Source organism: Microdochium trichocladiopsis (genome assembly GCF_020744255.1).
Source record: "Microdochium trichocladiopsis strain MPI-CAGE-CH-0230 chromosome Unknown B0I36scaffold_2, whole genome shotgun sequence".
Lineage (NCBI taxonomy): Eukaryota > Fungi > Ascomycota > Sordariomycetes > Xylariales > Microdochiaceae > Microdochium > Microdochium trichocladiopsis.
Genome location: NW_025763545.1, coordinates 1,898,095 through 1,916,495, shown reverse-complemented (window position 1 = coordinate 1,916,495; position 18,401 = coordinate 1,898,095). Strand labels below are relative to the sequence as shown.

At 56.7% G+C, this 18,401-nt stretch overlaps 8 protein-coding genes across 8 annotated transcripts; 4 read left to right on the top strand and 4 right to left on the bottom strand.

Annotated features, from left to right (window-relative positions):
• Window positions 1–552: 552 nt before the first annotated feature.
• On the top strand, window positions 553–1,745 carry B0I36DRAFT_314552 (uncharacterized protein). The gene is made up of 2 exons (XM_046152778.1): window positions 553–1,540; window positions 1,648–1,745. Exon 1 carries the CDS (start codon window positions 777–779, stop codon window positions 1,257–1,259), a length of 483 nt encoding a protein of 160 aa, XP_046016781.1. The 5' UTR covers window positions 553–776; the 3' UTR covers window positions 1,260–1,540; window positions 1,648–1,745.
• Window positions 1,415–2,163, top strand: B0I36DRAFT_359325 (scytalone dehydratase; the record flags this gene model as incomplete). The annotated part of the gene is made up of 2 exons (XM_046158111.1): window positions 1,415–1,540; window positions 1,648–2,163. 2 exons carry the CDS (start codon window positions 1,415–1,417, stop codon window positions 2,161–2,163), a joined length of 642 nt encoding a protein of 213 aa, XP_046016780.1.
• Window positions 2,164–2,558: 395 nt separating this feature from the next.
• Window positions 2,559–4,105, bottom strand: B0I36DRAFT_69380 (uncharacterized protein). The gene is made up of 2 exons (XM_046163221.1): window positions 2,920–4,105; window positions 2,559–2,844 (listed from the first exon to the last, which is right to left on the bottom strand). Exons 1-2 carry the CDS (start codon window positions 3,769–3,771, stop codon window positions 2,611–2,613), a joined length of 1,086 nt encoding a protein of 361 aa, XP_046016779.1. The 5' UTR covers window positions 3,772–4,105; the 3' UTR covers window positions 2,559–2,610.
• Window positions 4,106–6,238: 2,133 nt separating this feature from the next.
• Window positions 6,239–7,997, top strand: B0I36DRAFT_262196 (histone-lysine N-methyltransferase, H3 lysine-79 specific; the record flags this gene model as incomplete). Its single annotated transcript, XM_046151149.1, has 2 exons — window positions 6,239–6,363; window positions 6,463–7,997. The coding sequence occupies 2 exons, from the start codon at window positions 6,239–6,241 to the stop codon at window positions 7,781–7,783; spliced, it is 1,446 nt and encodes a 481-aa protein (XP_046016778.1). The 3' UTR covers window positions 7,784–7,997.
• Window positions 7,998–8,147: 150 nt separating this feature from the next.
• On the bottom strand, window positions 8,148–9,314 carry B0I36DRAFT_359322 (autophagy-related protein 16; the record flags this gene model as incomplete). Its single annotated transcript, XM_046158110.1, has 4 exons — window positions 8,148–8,188; window positions 8,248–8,404; window positions 8,599–9,083; window positions 9,230–9,314. The coding sequence occupies 4 exons, from the start codon at window positions 9,312–9,314 to the stop codon at window positions 8,148–8,150; spliced, it is 768 nt and encodes a 255-aa protein (XP_046016777.1).
• Window positions 9,315–10,306: 992 nt separating this feature from the next.
• Window positions 10,307–11,725, bottom strand: B0I36DRAFT_428239 (uncharacterized protein). The gene is made up of 3 exons (XM_046162450.1): window positions 11,278–11,725; window positions 10,786–10,935; window positions 10,307–10,605 (listed from the first exon to the last, which is right to left on the bottom strand). Exons 1-3 carry the CDS (start codon window positions 11,483–11,485, stop codon window positions 10,478–10,480), a joined length of 486 nt encoding a protein of 161 aa, XP_046016776.1. The 5' UTR covers window positions 11,486–11,725; the 3' UTR covers window positions 10,307–10,477.
• A 1,415-nt stretch (window positions 11,726–13,140) lies between these two features.
• B0I36DRAFT_69323 (uncharacterized protein) lies at window positions 13,141–15,867 on the top strand. The gene is made up of 2 exons (XM_046163220.1): window positions 13,141–13,272; window positions 13,438–15,867. The coding sequence occupies exon 2, from the start codon at window positions 13,508–13,510 to the stop codon at window positions 15,764–15,766; it is 2,259 nt and encodes a 752-aa protein (XP_046016775.1). The 5' UTR covers window positions 13,141–13,272; window positions 13,438–13,507; the 3' UTR covers window positions 15,767–15,867.
• Window positions 15,868–16,948: 1,081 nt separating this feature from the next.
• B0I36DRAFT_314540 (autophagy-related protein) lies at window positions 16,949–18,329 on the bottom strand. The gene is made up of 2 exons (XM_046152777.1): window positions 18,021–18,329; window positions 16,949–17,931 (listed from the first exon to the last, which is right to left on the bottom strand). Exons 1-2 carry the CDS (start codon window positions 18,094–18,096, stop codon window positions 17,228–17,230), a joined length of 780 nt encoding a protein of 259 aa, XP_046016774.1. The 5' UTR covers window positions 18,097–18,329; the 3' UTR covers window positions 16,949–17,227.
• Between the last annotated feature and the right edge of the window lie 72 nt (window positions 18,330–18,401).

The window sequence follows — 18,401 nt, the reverse complement described above, 5'->3', positions numbered from 1 at the left end:
AGCGTGGTGGTGAAGCGTCGGTTGAGTGGACGATATGCTGACAGAGCAGTTCTCAAGTTGCTGCAATCTCGGGGGTGGTGTTGCTGGGAGGCATGCACGTCGCTGTCATGCCCTGGATTAGGCTTAGCGTATGGGGACCCTGCACTCCAAAGCGCCGCACGACCATACGAGGATGGCAGGCGTTGATTGATTCTTGGGCAATTACGTAACCAGCCCGTGTGAGTAACAAGAGTCCACTGGTAGGCTGGCAAAGACGTGGTCACCCACCAGTGAAACGAGCAAGCAATGTTTCACGTTGCGGGACAAAGACTCAGAAGTGAGTTTGAGAAGCACGCGGAAGGCTTCCGTGGGGGCCAGCAAAGAGCGGGACAAACAGGACCTGTTCCTGAGGGCCGGATTGCCCTTGCCTGCTTGGTGCAAGAAGCCTCTTGCGACATGTTTGCTCTGAGCTGCCTGTGTCCAAGTGCAGCCGTGTTTCAAGAGAAACACTGCTTTGTCGGATGTGTCTTATTTCTTGGTCCTTCTTTCCTTTTTATATCGCTATTGATTGATGGCCCCGGCTCTCATTCTGTAGTGGGCGGCTGTTCTCAATCGAGCTAGTCCATCTTCCGGTGTCTCACGGTAATCTCTTCGGGTTGGTTCGGTCCCGGGGATCGTCCCGTGGCCCACCAGTGCCGGCCTCCCGCCCGCCACCCACCGTCATCGGCCGCGGATGTCCGTGGGGAAGTTCCGGTGATTAGGTCCTGCTGTGCCTGGCCAGCGGGCCAAGACGGGCCATGCCTTGCTATGCCTTGCTGCTGGATCTGCTGTCATCCCACGACGCCCAGGCAACACATGGACGACACGTGGGGGAGAGCAATTGCCCGCCCGCAGGGACGCACTTGGCCGTCATGTCCAACAACCAGCCAACCAACCAACAACACCCCGCGCCAAACAAGCATGGGCTGCAACCGACTATCTCCCGGCCGGCCCGAGCAGTGCACCGGTGTAACGAGCCCCGTCTCCTGTGTCTTGGTATCTCTCCACCTGGCCTGGACACGGGACCTTGGCATGCGAACATGCAATCCCAGACCGCCCAAACGCCATGGGTGGTGCATCAGCTGGCAAGGTGGTTTGCCATGCATGCCACAATCCGGGGGTCCGAACCTGCTCACCTCGCTCAGTTCAATGGACTGAAGGCGAAACCGCTTCGCCTCGCTCGTTTGGAGCCTGGCCGAGATATAAACCCCCCGTCGACCGGACCAGACCCTGCGATGTAGACCCGCCTTCATATTCCCAGAATCACAACCATCCCTAGGAACAGCTATTCCACCGTGACAGCCAGCGGCATACACTCTCCGACCTCACGAGCCAACCTTTCTCGCTCTCTCACCAACCAAAACCGCCACGTAGCTACAGGACCAGAACGCTCAAAATGGTGAACGGAAACATTACCTTTGACGACTACCTCGGCCTCACCACCTGCCTGGTCGAGTGGGCCGACAGCTACGACACAAAGGACTGGGAGCGCCTCTCCAAATGCATCGCCCCGACTCTTCGTGTAAGTCTTTGTTTAACCTTCATTCCGATTTAGTCTCTGCCCCCACCACATTCCATCAACAGAAACTCACACAATAAAACACCCTCTAACTCTCTCTTGTTCTGCAGATCGACTACCGCTCCTTCCTCGACAAGCTCTGGCCCGCCATGCCCGCCGCCGAGTTCCTCGAGATGATCTCGTCGCCCCAGGTCCTCGGCGACCCGCTGCTCATGACGCAGCACTTCATCGGCGGGACCAAGTGGGAGAAGGTGTCCGACACCGAGGTCGTCGGCGTGCACCAGGTGCGCGTCCCGCACCAGCGCTACCTCGACGCCGACCGGTCCCGGGGCGTCGCCGTCAAGGGCCACGCCCACAGCACAAACACCCACTGGTACCGCAAGGTCGACGGCGTCTGGAAGTTTGCGGGGCTCATGCCCATCATCCACTGGGGCGAGTTCGACTTTGACAAGGTCTTTGCCAGCGGCCGCGAGGAGTTTGGCACCGAGGCAGAGGGCGGCAGCAGCCAGGATGCCAAGGCAGATGCTGAGCGGGCGGCCGGCGTGCCGTCCTCCGTAGACGCTGCGCCTGGCAAGCCTCAGAAGCTCGATGTCACGGCAAGCCGTGTTGCCGTCGAGGCATCTTAGTGATACATCGCGACGGGCATAGCTTTTGTGTCTATAGACAAAGGAGAAGTGGCCTGTGGGTATGAATAGATCCTGCCTGGGTGTGTCCAAGCAAGGCCAGCCGAGGCCTGCCCCTGTATTCAGGCTCGGGCAGTGCATTTCAGAGTATATCATAATTCAATACATTATCACTAGGCCCGAACTGCATGCAGCCAGCATTCTGCACGTGTCCCAATCGGTATCCTTGCACCCCTGGCATGTCCTGGCCTTGCGTCATGACATGGCTCGCAGCAAACAATATTCATCCTCCGCAGTGGGTGATGACTGGCGCCACCAATCGCAAGGAGTAATGGGACATATGTGATGTGTAACTTGTCGGAATTACTCGAATGATTATAGTAATTGGCTTCTTCATTATTCCATTCTCCTACTGCATGTCGTAAATTACATGCGGATTCTTTTATCTACCTACACATACTGGTAGCAGTACCGGCCCTGGTTGATGTAGGCCACCTCCTCGAGCGTCATGTCGTCGCCCAACACGCCAAAAGTGATGACGGTCGAGTTGGACACCTCAGGGGTGACCCCGACAGGATTGAGCACCGTGCTGGTGCCATTGTAGCTGAAGCGGCGCGACTCGTCCGCGTCCTGCCACATGGACCACTGGCGGTCCACTTCTGCGTGGTGAAGGAAGAAGACGATCTGTGCGCGCAGATATTTTGAGATTAGTTACTGTCAAGTGTCTTGGGAACACATACACTGAGCGAGGTGACTCACATCTTGCGGACTGGCAAAAAAGTCCATCATCGGCATTCCGATGGCAATGTGTCCGGAGCGATGGGCGCCGAGGCCACCACTGGCAGTAGCCGTGTTGGGCGTCAGACGCTCCTGGAACACGGCAATGTTCTCCGAGGCCTGAAGCTGGGCGATGCGAGCTGCATTGAGGAATCCCCCAATGATGGTAGGGTTGATGTCGCGTGTCAGGCATCGCGGGTTTGGCTGCGTCCAGTTGGCTGGGAGGCCTGTCAAGATAGCCGAGTTCGGATATGGCCCAAAACGAACGGTAGTGTTCGCGAAAGGTCCTCTTTCGACGCAGAGACCTCCCGTGCCGTGCGGGACGAAGACTCCTGGAGTCAGCTCGTATGGCTTGCCATTGGGGTCCGGGCTGCCATTGCTGCCGAGAGACGTCTCGCTGCCATCAAAGATCGGGCTGAGCTCCAGGGTGGCGGCACTATACTTGGTCCACTGCCAGTATGGGATACCAAGGCCAGCCGGATAACCGCATTGCTCATGCATGACAGTCTCGAGCAGGCGAAGATACTCGCGATGCCATGACAGGAAGGTGCCGGAAAGGTGGATCGACAGCGACAGGTCGATGTGAACGGCAGTAAAGTCGTCAAACAAATTCTCCGAGGCAGGTATCTCGCCTGGTGCGAAGCGAGAAGGAAGGCTCTGTACACACTTGACGGCGCTGATGAAGGCGAGCTTCTCGTCCGTGGTGAGATCCGAGTACTCTTTCCTCTGGATGGCGTTGGCTGCTGTGCAACTGGCTTGTCTCCTCGTGGCGGGCAGCGCCGACGCCAGTGGAAGGACGCTCAGAGAGCTCAAAACAAGACTAGTGATCTTCATGGTGGCTTGTCGACCAAGGAATGCGGCCGAGAACAGTGAACTAGACAGAGTGGCCAGGTAAGTCGTGTGTGATGTTGCTACACAGGTGATGTAGGTATGTGCGGGAGACACCGCCTCTTATATCATGCTCCGGCATGTCAGATTCGCTTTCGTTCAGCGCGCCGGGTTGCCATCACGAGCCCCTGCAGCGGATATAACCACGTCGTTTCCGGTAACGGAAGAGGATCGGTCTCAAGCCCATGTCCAGAGCCTTCAAGCTCTTCTGCCCTGGCGAGCGGGAAACCGGGTTGTCGTGCCATCAGGCCAAATTGCCGCCTGCAGAACTGTACATGCAGGTCATTCTGACCCTCTCCGTGGGCCATATGGATCCCCACGATGTGAGATGATGGGCGCACTGGCAGAGATGGGACCGCCGACCCGCGCCGACCCGGGACCTTTCCAGGCGGGATGCAGGGGCAATGGCAAGAGCTACAGGGGTGGAATCCCAAGTTTCCTGTTGCCATCAACCAGCTTTCCAACGCCCCACCGTCAGCCGTGCTGTCTACAGCCCTATCTCGAGGCAGTCTGTTTAGCAATGGTCTGATTTGCTAGGCGGACTGATCGGCGGATCGCCCTATTGAGGAAGTACTGAGCCGGTCCAGACAGACTGCTCAAGTTGCCACACCTTCCTAGCCAAACTCACATATCAGCATCTTGATTTGAAGACAGGATATTTCTGACGGCTTGGCTTCTGGCAGTGCCACATGATGGGTATACCATCTCCTCGAGCTTTCGGTCTCGCTATCGCACCGCGAGGCGGGACCTGAAAGGTTGTGTGGGGAACAGCGGCGCTGTGTCTCTTCAGAGCAATGCTTCGGCTGCCTGCTTGCCTGATTGAGTAAACTTGGCAAATTGGGACTGCAAAGTCGAGACCCGCCCAGAATCTGACAGGCCATCCTGCCCATGTATTGCTGCTTGCCATGGACGGCCTATCATCTCTCACTGTGCTCTGCCTGACGCATTCGACTTGATCCGTCCAATAGGGCTGCCGCTGAACAACCAGGGCATCACAGCTCGTTGATGATCCACCGCGGCGATGGATCCAGGAGCCGGGATTCCTAACACCTGTGTCCCCGAGCGGAATCGGTCCGGTGTCTCAAAGTCTTTCGGGCTTGCCGTGGACGTCTACTCGTTGCTGCGAAAGCCAACCACGTGAAAGGGTCACGACGGACAGAGGTCAGAAGCGGAGGGTACGAGCCGAGCCCATGCCCTCGGTCCTCGCTTCGGGCGGGCGAGGTACCACATGGAGATAAGATCGCCAGTGCTGGCCACTGGCGTCGTGTCGAGCCTGCGATAAGATGGAGGGTGTAGTTTGTGCTTTGGGGATTCAGCTTCGAGTGCAAGGAGGTCTGGTTGGTTGAGGGTTGGGGAGGACAGGCAGGACTGCCCAGGTGCCTTGCACAGCAGCTTGGCCACGATGTTTGCTGGCCCACCCACGTGCGCAAGCCCCAAGGCACGCGCAACCATAACCGTCTTCCATGCAAATGCTTGGCTGTCTAGGTCCTGGGTGCACCTTTGTGTTCAGTCGTTGACGCGTCCTTATCCTCACTCTTGCGCAACACTGATCCTCAGCCTTAACTTCTTGCACTAGCCTAGCTCACTTCTTTGCTAGATTGGCATAAGACTACTGCAGTCCCCTGAGCCGCTGGACCTGCCACTCCTGCATACGGGGTTTCGTTGGCGATGCATGATTCGCCAGCTTCCTTTGTCACCTTCGTCCAGGTACGCTTCAGCCCGCCGACGCCTTGGACTGATGGTTCCTCCTTGAAGCCATGGCTGGACAACCACGGTGGCTTGCTAAGTGGCGTCTAGGACTTTCTCAGACTGGAGCGTTTCCAAGGCACCGATCGTCTCTGTGCCGCGTACCTTCCATCACCTTCCCTGCGGGGTCTGGCCTTCCCGTGCCTTGGAAAGCCAGCACCTGGCCTCATGACCTGCGATTGCGGCTGTCGCATGGCCATGTGTTTTCCTGGCCCCTCGTGCCTGTACATAGACTCAGAGCGACAAAACTTTCGCGTCTGGTGCTTTTCTGTCCTCTGCTTGCATTGTTCTCTCCCAACCTGGATCGTCTGGTGCTGCTGCACACGTGCGTCATCCCCCGCACTATTCGCTTGGCCACGGGCCTCTTTGTTCCAGAAACATCCCACCAGGGAGAACGAAGACCCAGCCGGGCCCACCCAGAACTTCCCCGGCGCTCGTACCCGATACTTGGACAGTGGTGCTGCCCCGACGCCACTGGGGCGGCGACATTGTTCGAGCCTCGAGGTAGCAGTACTCCAGGGTTCACGCCTTACCCACCCGCACACGACCCTTTGATCACCCAACTCCGCCGCCAGCTCGTGCCCGTCGCCCTTTTTCGCGCCCACCAGTTCCTCGCTCGTCCTGCGGCTTTCCATCCCTGCCACGGCTACACGCAGCAGCACAAGCCATGGGCATCTTTGGCGGCGCAAACGCCAAGGTCAAGGCCGCGCCCACGGCCATCCGGCGCGAAAAGGTGGTCGTGCAGCAGAAGCCCAAGCCGCGCCCTGCCACCTCCACAACCTCTTCCGCGGCGTCCACGCCCGCTGCAAAGTCCTCGGCCAACGGTCGCATCACGCACCTCTCCCGCCGCGCAATCTCGTCGTCCTCCTCGCCTACAAATGGCGCCGCCAGGCGATCCCTTGCGCCCCCGCCGAACGGCTATGCGCGCTCCAAGAGCGGCTCGCCTTACCCGTCCTCGGCCGATGAGCGCTCTCGGAAGCGCAAGGCTATAATAAGCACGCCAAGAGATTCGCCAGCATTCGACGACGATTCGAGCGACGACGGCGCCGAGGACGACGACCCCTTTAGCAGCGTACATCACAACAAGCGCTTGCGAGCGAATGGGCTGAAAACCGATGTAAATCGGAAGTTACGGCACAAGAAAGCATTTGGCGACGAGGTTAGGGAGCCGCGCATAGTCCACGGCGCCGATGTCGCCTCGACCAAGAACAACTGCCCCCCCATCTTTGGCGCAAAGGAGGACGAGGTCGCGGTTGAGCTGCAGTACCCGTCGAATTCGAAACCTGAAAAGTATGAGCTTGTGTGGAGAAAAGATTATCTCAACTCTGTCAAGGATATCATTGAGGTGGTTCAGCACGTTGGGCATACATACGTCACGGGAGCCGACGCAACTCCGTTTATTGATCTGAACGGCGGCTTTCATCGACAGCTCGAGCGCTCCTCCAGCGACAATTTTGGCAACGTTGCAGACTTCAAGGCGGCCGTGAAGGGATATAATGCCCGGCTCCTCGATCTTGTCAAAAATGGTACCATCGCGAAGAACCTCGACCAACTCCATCACCTCCCACCGAGTCTCGTCACGTTCATCCTCACCCAAGTCTACGACCGGATAGTCGCACCAAAAGTCGACAACCTCAAGAAATACACCATGGGCAGCGACAATGTCTATGGCGAGCTCATGCACGATTTCGTGCACAGGATCCTCGTCGAGCAGGCCCAGATGACATCCGACCAAATCTTTGTCGATCTCGGCTCGGGTGTAGGCAATGTCGTCCTCCAGGCTGCTCTTGAAGTTGGCTGCAGCAGCTACGGCTTTGAGATGATGGAGAATGCTTGCGACCTCGCCGAGGAGCAGGAGCGCGAGTTCCGCAACCGTTGCCTACTCTGGGGCATTGCGCCAGGTCGAGTCTCACTCGAGAGAGGTGACTTCACCAAGAGCGAGAAGGTGCCTCAAGTACTCAAGAAGGCAGATGTTGTGCTGGTCAACAACAAGGCTTTCACCTCGACCTTGAATGATCACCTGGTTAGCATGTTCCTCGATCTCAAGCCTGGTTGCAAAATCATCTCTCTTAAGAATTTTGTACACGACAACAAGGCGGCCGCCAACAGTGTTGCCAACAACATCTTGGAAGTCGAGCAGTTCCGTTACCACGAGGGCTGGGTGAGCTGGGGTGCTGCTGGTGGCGACTACTTTGTATCGACAAAGAAGTAAAGACACAGCTGTGCAGATTGCCGCGGAAGGCAATCTGTCGCCAAGAGACGTGCTCTTTTGTACGTGATGGAGAGTGCCTTACGCGGCCCATGGGGCCTTTTGTTGCAACGATACCACTTTTTGTATAGACCGACCGGTGCCTATTCCCGATGAGAAAGAAGTGGAATGGGCAAGCCGGACCGGGCATTTCTTGTAAATAAATATAAAGAACACATACCTTGCATAGCTTAGCCTCGCAACAGACTCGGCGCGTCTCATTCTTTTACGGTTGACATAAACTTTGGGCCTCCATGTGCGCGAGCATACTTCGGACCATAGACAGGACCGACTCCTTGGAACGTAAAGCGCGGCAATGTTTGGATGCTCAATCTTCGGTTGCGTTGCAGCCTTCAGTTCTTGGAATGCCTTCAAAGTGTTGTCAAAAACCCGTCACTCCCGCACTCATCATCGCCTTCTGCTCGTACCAGAGGGCTCGTTGGCAAGGTTCATGGCGTCTGCCTCCTCGCCGACGCGCTTCATCCAGCGCTCGATGAGCTGCTTGTTCTCGGCTTTGACAGCGGCCATGCGCTTGTCCTGGCTGGCAATTTCTAGGTTGAGCGCCAAGTTTTCGTCTTGCACGTCCTATTCCCAAGGGGTGAAACGTCAGAAAGATCAAGAATCGCGGGGAAGGGGGGCAATCTGGCTTTGGACTGGCTCTGTGCTTCAGAAAGCCATATTGATCATGCGACATGAGGGGCTTGAATGCTGTCATGCCTCGTGACATCGCCGGCACAGTGATCTAGGGGGAACGCCCGAAAAGAGGGCCATGAACATACCAGGAAAGCCTTGGTCTTGGCATCGAGCTCCTCATTCCGATCCCGCAGCTTGCTTTGCAACGAGTTGCGTTCCGTCTTGAGATCGTGGATCTGCTTGGCCGCAACCTGGGTTGAGCTCCGCAGCTTCCTGAGCTCGTCCTCGGCCGCGCGCAGCTTGGTCTGCAGCTGGCCCCTAGACCGCAAGGCCTCAGCAAGCTGTAGCCTTGTCTGTGCTGCTGCGTCCCCGCCGCCGCCGCCGCCGCCACCCGTGATGTCACCACCAGTTGCGGCTGATGCAGATGATGACGATGACGCAGGCAGAGGCGGAGGCGGCGTGCCGCTCCTGTTGTCGGATTGTTGCCATGGTGAGCGCGTTGCGGCTCTGAAGGCTGATGTGAAAGTGCCTGGTTGCGGTTCCTGTAGTGCCTGGGCTGTTTGCTGCTGTCTTTGCAGCAGAACCGCCTTTTCCGCCTCGAGTACAGCAACTCGATCAGCCAGCTGGGAGCCTTTGATGACATCAGGTCAGCTCGATGCCACGGGTAACAAAGAGACATGGCACGGGTGTTTGATCGGGGCAACGCATGATGAGCCGAGTCGTTGACATGTTGACTTAATTCGGGCTCAACATCACAAAGCTACCAGGCTTACTAACAAGCATCGACGAGATCTTTGTTCACAGCACTGTTCCTCTCCGCTTCCTGCAGCGAGGTAAGATAGTCGTCTCGCCAGTCCGGCATCATTGCAGAAGGCGGCGGTGTCTCGCTGCGCCGGGCGGTCGTTGAACAGTCGGTCGTCTCTTCTCCTGGCTGGCCAGGTCGAATCGGTGACCGAGCAGACGTGACATACGCTTAGCGATGCGAGGCTGTCGAGCACATGCTCATGCTTGTGGAGCTATCAAGCTCACCTGCCTGGCGTGACTGATTATTGTGAGGCGGGGTGCTTGGAAGGAATGTGGGGCTTTCTTCCCGCTGAAAGCGCCCTGCGTGAATGGATTGTCTCAGGCTGCCAGACATCCCTATGGCTTGATCACGGCCCAAAGCCAAAGCACCGAGCCCTGCAGTCGAGATCGTGTCAGTCGCATGATCAGAAAATCTCTGTAGAGATCGTTGGCGCGCATGAACGGAATTCCTACCGCCAGTCTCGCAAAGCGGGCTCATACGTCATTCCAGGAATTGGACAATGCACATTGTACCGCCGGCGCTCAGACGCTCTCAGTGTGGTTCGTGATCCTACCGGGGCACAGACATTGGCACGTCTGGTGGTCGGCTCATGCCGAAATCCAGTCTTCAACGAGCAGGATTGCCAGAGCATGTGCCGTCTGTGCGGCCGGAGCATTCAATCGTTGAATGCGGCTGCGCGAGGCGGTTGGCAGCAGCAGTTCGCACGCTCAGCACACTTGCTTGCCCAGCGCCACGGTTGCGAGACATCCACTCGCGAGAGCCTCTGTGCTGGATGACAAAGTCATACAATGCGGGCATGCGTGCTCGGCACGCGAGCTTGACGGAAAAGGCTTCCCCCGTGAGAAACTTGAACCACAATGGCTGACTGGAGGTGCCGCTCTCTCCCTTGGCTCCTGATAGCGGCATCCTTTCGTGGAATAAAGGCTCAACGAGCGGGAGGACTTGTGAGAAAACGGAGCAGGCTCCGCCTCGTTGGCGCAGAAGCTCCGTCTTCCAATTTGTCGGAAGCCGCCGAGGCACAAAAGAAATTTAGTCTTCCAAATCATTTCCCCTCGTGAAACACCCGAAAACCTCACGGCGAAGCTGAACTATAAAGGATTGCCAAGTGCAAAAGCGGCTTGCTCAGCATACTATGGTACAGTCGTCGTTGAATGCCGGCCTGCGGTGTCGCGGGTCCCGCAGCATCTGGAACTGTTAAGGAGACGCTCCTGAGAAGTGATTCAAGCAGAAGATCCAGCAGAATGTTCCAGACGAACAGCCATGACTGGGGCATTTGAGCCTCTCAGGCCGATGCTCAATCTGAACAGGAACGAGGCTGCATCCACGTTGGCCTTCAGGAGAAGTAACGCTAGAATCATCAAGGAAGGCAGAGCCAGCGGCGCTCACAGACTTCGGGCACGAACCCCTGGTCCAGAACCAACCATCCCATGGCCGGCAAGTGGATCCGCGGAGGAGTCACGATGAGTTGTCAGTTCTGTGCATTGACATCCGGAAATGAGACGAACACAAGGTTTAGCATTTACTGTACCCGTCCCGAAGCATGGTCTCGACAGAAAGCCGATAATGGGGAGGGGCAAGACGGGTCGGGCATAGGCAGCACGGTTCATACCACAAACGAGGCCCAAGAACGGAGACCAGCCCAAGAGACGAGACGAGGCGAGCCAGGGACGAGCCAAAACTTAAGTGGCCAGCAGGGGTCAGGCACAAGGACAAGGGTACGAGATCCGACGAGTGCAAGCCAAACTCGAAGTGGTTACAACTTCCCATCAACGACCTGGAACCGGGACTTTTGGGTTGGCGTCGTCGAGAGATCCCGGGCAAGCTCGAGTCCTTGGCTTGGTGATGTCATACGATCGTCGAGATCGTGCTTCCCGAACATGGCTTCCCAACGTCACATCCAGAAGACTTTGGCATTGATGATCCCGCGTGGATCAGGCAATCTCATGCGAGGCAGGACTGTGGGTGACTTGCCGCGCGACGATGGTCGATGCCCTCTAGCAGTCTGCTTGGATGAACTTACGAAGATTGGTCGTGGGCACTCTGAGCAGCTGTGCCCAGCGAGTCACAGAACGGACGACCAGATTGAGAGCATCTTGACTAGCGTGAATCGACAACACTGGCATTCTTGGCTGGATATCCGCGGCTGCCTGGGATGGAGATGACGCGATTGAACGAAAAAACGCCGACTCGTTCGATCGAGATCCTTCTCCAGGATCAACACCCACCATTTTGTGCTGATCCAAGTGATCTCGGAGAATGCGAACGTGGACTACGCTACCCAACGGACCACTTTCACTTTGTACTAGGCAAATTCAGGGGAGTGGGCGTCGTTCGCACCCATGGGCTGATCGGGGCCGCCTCCATGCTAGCACGCAATTCAAAGCGAGCTGTCTCGTTGAATGTGGAAGTGCCAACCACAACAGCAGTCAACATCGCGACCCAGGACATGCACGCGCATCTCGGAAGCCAGACGCCAGAAGAGCTGCAAGTGGCGCGATAGTCGGCAGCTGAGCGGGAGTAAAATGCGCCTGAGGTGACTTTTTAGGTGTTGCACCTGCATACAGACGTGCTTTAGCGTCTGAGGTGACCAATCATGGCGAGGCAGTCCCGTCTTATCAGCCAATCAGAGAGCTACCTGGGATAAACAAAGTGACGCGCCAGGACGCGTCTTCAGGCACAGCCGGCGCGTCAAGTGCAACATCACCTCTCGCAGACCACCGCACGTATGCCCTCAGCCGGATGGTGGCACCAGGCTCGCTGGCTCACACAGGTTTGGCTTACACGCCAGGCAAGACATTGAACTCGAGCACAAGAGCATCGGCAAGCTGTTGATGCTAATGACCCGTGCAAGCACCCCCTCTTGCTGCGACAAAGATCATCACTAACAGAAGCCCCCGCTCGGCTTCTCACACGAACTCCTCCTCTTCCTCACATCAACTCCCTGCTTAAACCCTTGTCAACGACACAACCACCAGCAAGACGTCACTTGCTTGCCCTGTCGCAAGCGGACATAGGAGAAGGCGCTGCCTCGACCTCCAGAACCCACCTTTGTCGCCCTTGCTTCAAAGCGACAGATTTGCTGCGCGAGCCCCAGAGAGCTTGACAATTTACCGGCAGTCGACTCGTGCTCGCCCATGCGCGAGGCCCTCCTCCTCCACGGCCCCTCTCTCCCCGCCAGTGCTTGGATCCATTTGTCCACCCATAACCTTGCAAGCGCCTTTCTTTTCGACACAGACCTGGTCATTACGTGTCAGCCTGCGGACTTGCCGGCCAATCGTGGCGGCGCTTGGATCTGCTGAGCTGGCGGGTCTCCTTCTCGGCGGCCAACCCCTGCCAGTCCAGACCTGCAGAGCGCGCCTCTTGCCGTGTCCGCGAACGTTTCGTCTCCTGCACACCCATCTCTCTGCGCTCATCTACTGGCTGCGGCAGCCCACATCCACGCACCACTTCCACACTCTGACGCCCAGCTTGGAAGCTTGGGAGTGTGCCTGCCCGTGAATGACCCCCAAGCTGCAACCCTCCATTCCTTGTTTCGTTCCCAGTCGGTCGATCCGCTCACCTCCGCACATCTTCACGCTGCACGCACTCCTCGGCACCCCAAACTCTCTCTCCTCTCCAACATCGACCTCTTTCAGCCAGCAGGACTCACGACTTTCCCGCCAACACGCACAATCCGACATCTTGTCACTTTCGCGCCGCTAAATAATACACCTCACCGCTTCCTCACCTGCCGTGACTATTGGACACTGCGCGCAAAACGGACGCACAGGCACCAGAATCTGAGACCTCGACACGAGCACCCGCCCGGCACCTGGCTGTTCTCGCCCACCCGCGGTCCTCGAAAATCATCGATGACAGAGAGACTCTGATCCAGACCGTCAGAACCTCGTCAGCCTAGCTCATCCAATCCAGCCAGACTGTCTCAGACCTCTTGACAAAGAGCATAACGCGCCACACGGTCAACCCTTGCTTCGGCGGCTCCACTCCTAATCAAATCTAAAGAGCCTGACAAAGTGTGAGTGCATCGCCGGGCCTTCCCCGATCTTTATGCATTCACTCAAGACTCGGACCGGGTCACCCTACGCTTTCCCACCGCTGCATCGCTACACCGCAACATAACGCTCCACGACAAGGCATCGACTTCCACTGCTCCAGCCTGCAGCGCTGACCGACCTTTCAGATACTTGTGGGCACTCTCCGATAGGACACACAACAGCTCATTAGCACGTACACCGTTCACACTGGCCACGATGGCCAAACCAACACGCCTCGCGGCCAATAGCGAGCCGCTTCACATCTTTCAGGACGATTTCGCCAACCATCCCACACCTTCGATCAGCAGAGCGCCGATGCCGTCAGTAGGAAAGCCAACATCACCACGCCGAGCACTCTCTAGCACAGATGCCAATGCGCTCTTTCAACCGCCGAATGGGTTTCAGAAGCAGGCCGGTTCGCCTTACAAACCCAACGGACAACCAAGAACAATGCCTCTTGCCCCCCTTGGACAGTCACAAAGCAACAAACTGAATTCAGTATCAATCTTCCCCCCAAGCGAAGGGGTTCGGGGTTCAACAGATTCGCTGCCAAAGAAGCAACCTCTCATGTCAAGATTCAAGACCGTGGCGCAGAAGCCAAGCATGGAGTCCACTGTGAACTTCGGCAAGGAGAACATGCAGCCGACTCTTTACCCGGCTCCGCCCACCTTCAACGTCAATCTCGAGAACTTCTATCCGAAAGTCCCTGCCAAGCGCGGCCTCATGGAAGCAGCCCCTATCAAGGATTCCAGGCCAGCGAAGAAGACCAAAGTAGAGGATGGATTCAGTCTCGAGACCATGCCGATGCTCGCAGACGACGGAACCAAACCCAACCATAGTTATGCTCAGCTCATCGGCATGGCGATACTGCGCGCGCCTCAACGGCGCCTGACACTAGCACAGATATACAAGTGGATCTCAGACTCATATTCATTCTACAAGGCAGACGACGCTGGTTGGCAGAATAGCATCCGCCACAACCTTAGCTTGAATAAAGCTTTCGTCAAGCAGGAACGACCAAAGGATGATCCAGGAAAGGGCAACTACTGGGTGATCGAGCCAGGCATGGAGCTTCAATTCACGAAAGAGAAGACCACTAAGAAAGCTGCAACGGGGGCGGAGAACGTTCCTGTGATGTCGGTGGCCAGTCGATTGGAGCCTGCGCAGGTCGAGCACACCGTCTACCAGGCCGGTCTCCCTTCTTTACCGCCAGTGCTACCCATGCAATCGCTACAATCTCACAACGGGCTTTCCCTACAAGCCGCACCTCTACCAGCACCGGAGGTCTCATCCGATGCTACAATCCCCATGTCCGACAATGCGGCTCCCGAGGATCACACCATTAAGCAACAAGAGCATGACCTCCCCAACGATAGCAGCTACTCTCCTCTGCCCGCCATCATGCATTCTTCACCACCAATTCCAAGGCATATGGAGCCAAGGAGCAATACTCCGCCGCCAGTCTCGAGAGGACCGTGGTCGTCTCAATCTCGCAAGCACAAGAGGAAGTACGCCTCAATGGACGCATCTCTAGACGATAGTGGCTACATCTCGTCGTTGGACTCGTCTGTGATGCGTTCCAACCAGGCTGGTCGCTTGCTCACTTCCGAAGCCGATCGACCTAGGAGCAAGCGTTCCCGGGCAGGCGGACGCGCTGAGGAGGAGATAGCCAGACTTCGAGCATCTTCCTACGACAGCCCTACTCGTGGACGTTCCCATGGCGGCGCGCCGCCATCATCATCGCCGTTACGCCAGCAAAACGACGGTATCGGCCAGATGCTGCCTCCGCTGACTCCGGCTGTCAAGTTCAAGAAGCCCCTGAAGCCTCCCGCATCTGTTTCGCCGAACACCAACCTGCGTCTGCACCGCGACAAGGTCAACCACATGCTGAATTCGCCCCTGCGCCGTGTCAGTAATATGTCTGAAGATCTGCCGTGGAGTCCTGCATTCCGACTGGACGACTCCCTCTTCAGCGTCAATGACTTCATGGCCGACCCTGTCGACTTTGACATTTTCGATGATGCCGCTTTCGACAACTTCTTCTCGGCGGTTGACACTACCGGCTCGCCTGTCAAGCGACCTGTGAAAAGAGCACGGATTGAGCGGACTACCTCTGCGGACGCGTTGGGAGAAATTACCAAATCAGCATCGAACAAGGCCATCACCTCAGCCCCGTTCCTGAAGGCACCCACACCGCCCTTGGGCCTCGACTTTGAAACGCCAAGCAAGGCGTTCGAAGGCCTGTCGTCTCCCATGAAGGCATTCCTGCAGTCTCCGACAGCAGCCAAGGCCGCGCCCACGTCAAAAGGGCAATGGACAGGTATCGAGGACATCTGCACTCAGCTCTTCGAAGATGATCCGGATGACGGCGCTCTGGACATATTGCAGGGGTTCGAGAAAATTGGCAGCAACCAGTCTGCCGCGGGGCCTTCATCGAAACCTGCCTTTGGCCGCAGTTATACTTCGGCCTTCTGAGGGTGTCATCTCAAAACTTCGCGTCGCCTTCGACAACATCATGACCCACCAGCTCCTCCTACCACTACACATGATGAACGATACGAATGATGACGAACAAGGACATAAATACTGTCCAATCATAATGAGCGGTTCAGACTCACGAGAACTGCGGATGAACAAAAGATATACCGCATTACTTCTGCCTCCGGGCTTTCTTGTCTATTGTTGAGCGTTATAAGAGCGCAACGTACATTGATTTGCGGACGCCCTACAGCACATGCCACCACCGCAACATCTACTTGTTTGCCTGAGCAAGTAAAACATGCACCGGAGCTGCAGGCATGTTGGGCTGAGAGATCTGCTATCGATCCGAGTAAAGCTTGGGGTCTGCGGTTGCAGAACGGTGTGACACGGAGTTTTCGTTATGTCGGGCATTTGACTTGGGTTTTGGGTTTTGCCCTGGATACATGTAAAGCCTTATTGGCTGGAAACGCGCAATTGTGGAACTGGTTTTTGTCTTTTTACGGATATCAGCATTTGGCAAGCCCTGGACAGAAACGGAGTTAATCCTACGGGATAATGGGTGGCCAATTGTTTTTCACGGTAGCACCACACAGAAACTGTATTTAGAGCGCTGCTTTCTATCAAACCGCTTGAGAATTCTTGCATCACGGTGGCTGCCAGTTTTTCTGGCTCGTTCCTTCTTGTCGTGCCAGTGAATTGAATCACAGGTCTTTTCTTAGTCGGTGAGCGTAGGGCAGACCTGTCCTACTGGCCATCTGGTGCTGCAACTGCGAGGTCATCAATGATATACCCGACTTTACCGCGATTCCGCAGCAGTCGAGTCTTGTCTTCGGACCCGCGCTCAGTCTGGACATTGAGAGGCGAAAGCGTTCCGCCCCGTTGAACTCGGCTTCGTTGTCTGGAGAGCCAGATCACCAGGCGGGACCGATCTCCTTCAATATTATTGCGTCCGTTGCTGTTGGAGTGTTTGATGTCTGACGTGGTCTTGTGGGTTTTGGAACATAGCCTTGGTCCCGAGCATATTCTTTTTTGAGAGTGCTGCAGTAACGGCCTGGAATCGTTGAGATGACGGCACTAAGATTTACACTACAGTGTTTATCAGCCCACGGCCAACGAATATTCCATCAAACACGGAACTTGTTGTCTAGGCCCTTTTTATTTTTTTATAGATGCTTTCCAATTCCAACTGCATTTTATGCTGCATTTCACGGTTGCTATTCATATTGTTCTTATTTTGAGCTGGTTGATTGGGTGTCATTTCGAGAAAAATATGCGCCTCGTCTGGCTTTATGGGGATCTGATAGCTCGTCTATGAAAAGTATGGGGGAAAAATATGATAAAACGCCAATAGCACAACGCCAACGCCACTGAACTACGCACAAATCACTGACCCATCGCTGAAAAATAATAATCCATGTACGACAAGGCACGTACGCCAGTTTGTGCGGGATGGGCTCAGTATATACCCATCCTGGTCGCCCAGCCAGCATCCTTCTGGTTCACTGTGATCTGATAGGGGAACGGGTTGGCCTCGGACGTGGTGATGGGGGGGATGTGGTCCCTGTGCGTGTTGACGCAGGTCACAATCTTCATGACGGCTGTGAGGAGGGTGTGCTCCATTGCCTTGCGGACCTTTGCGCGCTCGCCGTCGGTGCGCGGCTCGGCGACCGTCACCTTGATCGTCCAGCGCTCCCAGCAGACCTCCTCGTCACCCGCGGCCCGCATGTACCACGCTTTCCGGCGCTTCTTCTCGAAGAAGGAGACGCTCATGGTGCCGCGCCCGCCGCCGGTCGGGGTCGATCCGGGGGCGTTTCCTGATGTCCCAGTTATGCCAGCGGCGGCGGCGGCAGGATTTGCTGATGAAAAGGAGGAGGAGGACGAGGGCACGATGGCTGCGGGGTGTGTCTGGGTGCGGTAGTGGTGGTTGCGATCGCTGTTGCTGCTGCTGCCGGGCCGCGAGGACGAGGACGTCGGGGTTGTGGAGGAAGGGTGGGTTGTGCGGGTTGCGTCGAGGTCGCGCGAGAGCTCGCCGGCGCGCTTCTCGATCATTGTGTCGAGCTCTGCATCTTCGACATAGGGCAGCGAGAGGTCGAGGACCTCGCGCGCGTTTGGGCTGAGCGAGGGGAAGAAGCGGTGGAAGAAGATTGTGTGAAGAATGCCTGGTGTGAGAGAGCCCGGCGGCGTTAGCATCTTCGGCGAGTGCCCCGCGGCGCGGCCAAGAGCAGGGTCTGCCTGGATGTCTGCCTACCTCTGACGACATCACGGACGGAAGAAGGGTCTGCGAAGGCCTCGAGGATGAACTCCTGCGGCGCCTGCTGCTCCATGGCTGCTTGAGGGTGCGTGGGGTCGTGGGTGTGTGTCTGTCTCTACATGTTGTTGCGAGAGGTGGACGAGAACAATGGCCACTGACGCCATCCATGGTTTGGGGTCAGTTGACGTCGCAGGCAGCGCCGCCGGTAGCGGCCCCTCCATGCCCGCACGACAAGGCTGCTTGCTGGAGCTGTTGAGGCTGCTTGCAGGGGATTCTAGCGCTGTGGAAGTGCAAGTGGGGCGGGCCATCAGTTTGCACATGTGACGGTCCGTTGGGAGGGAGTCGCCTGTACGGAGTACCGTACCTATCAGTGCACGG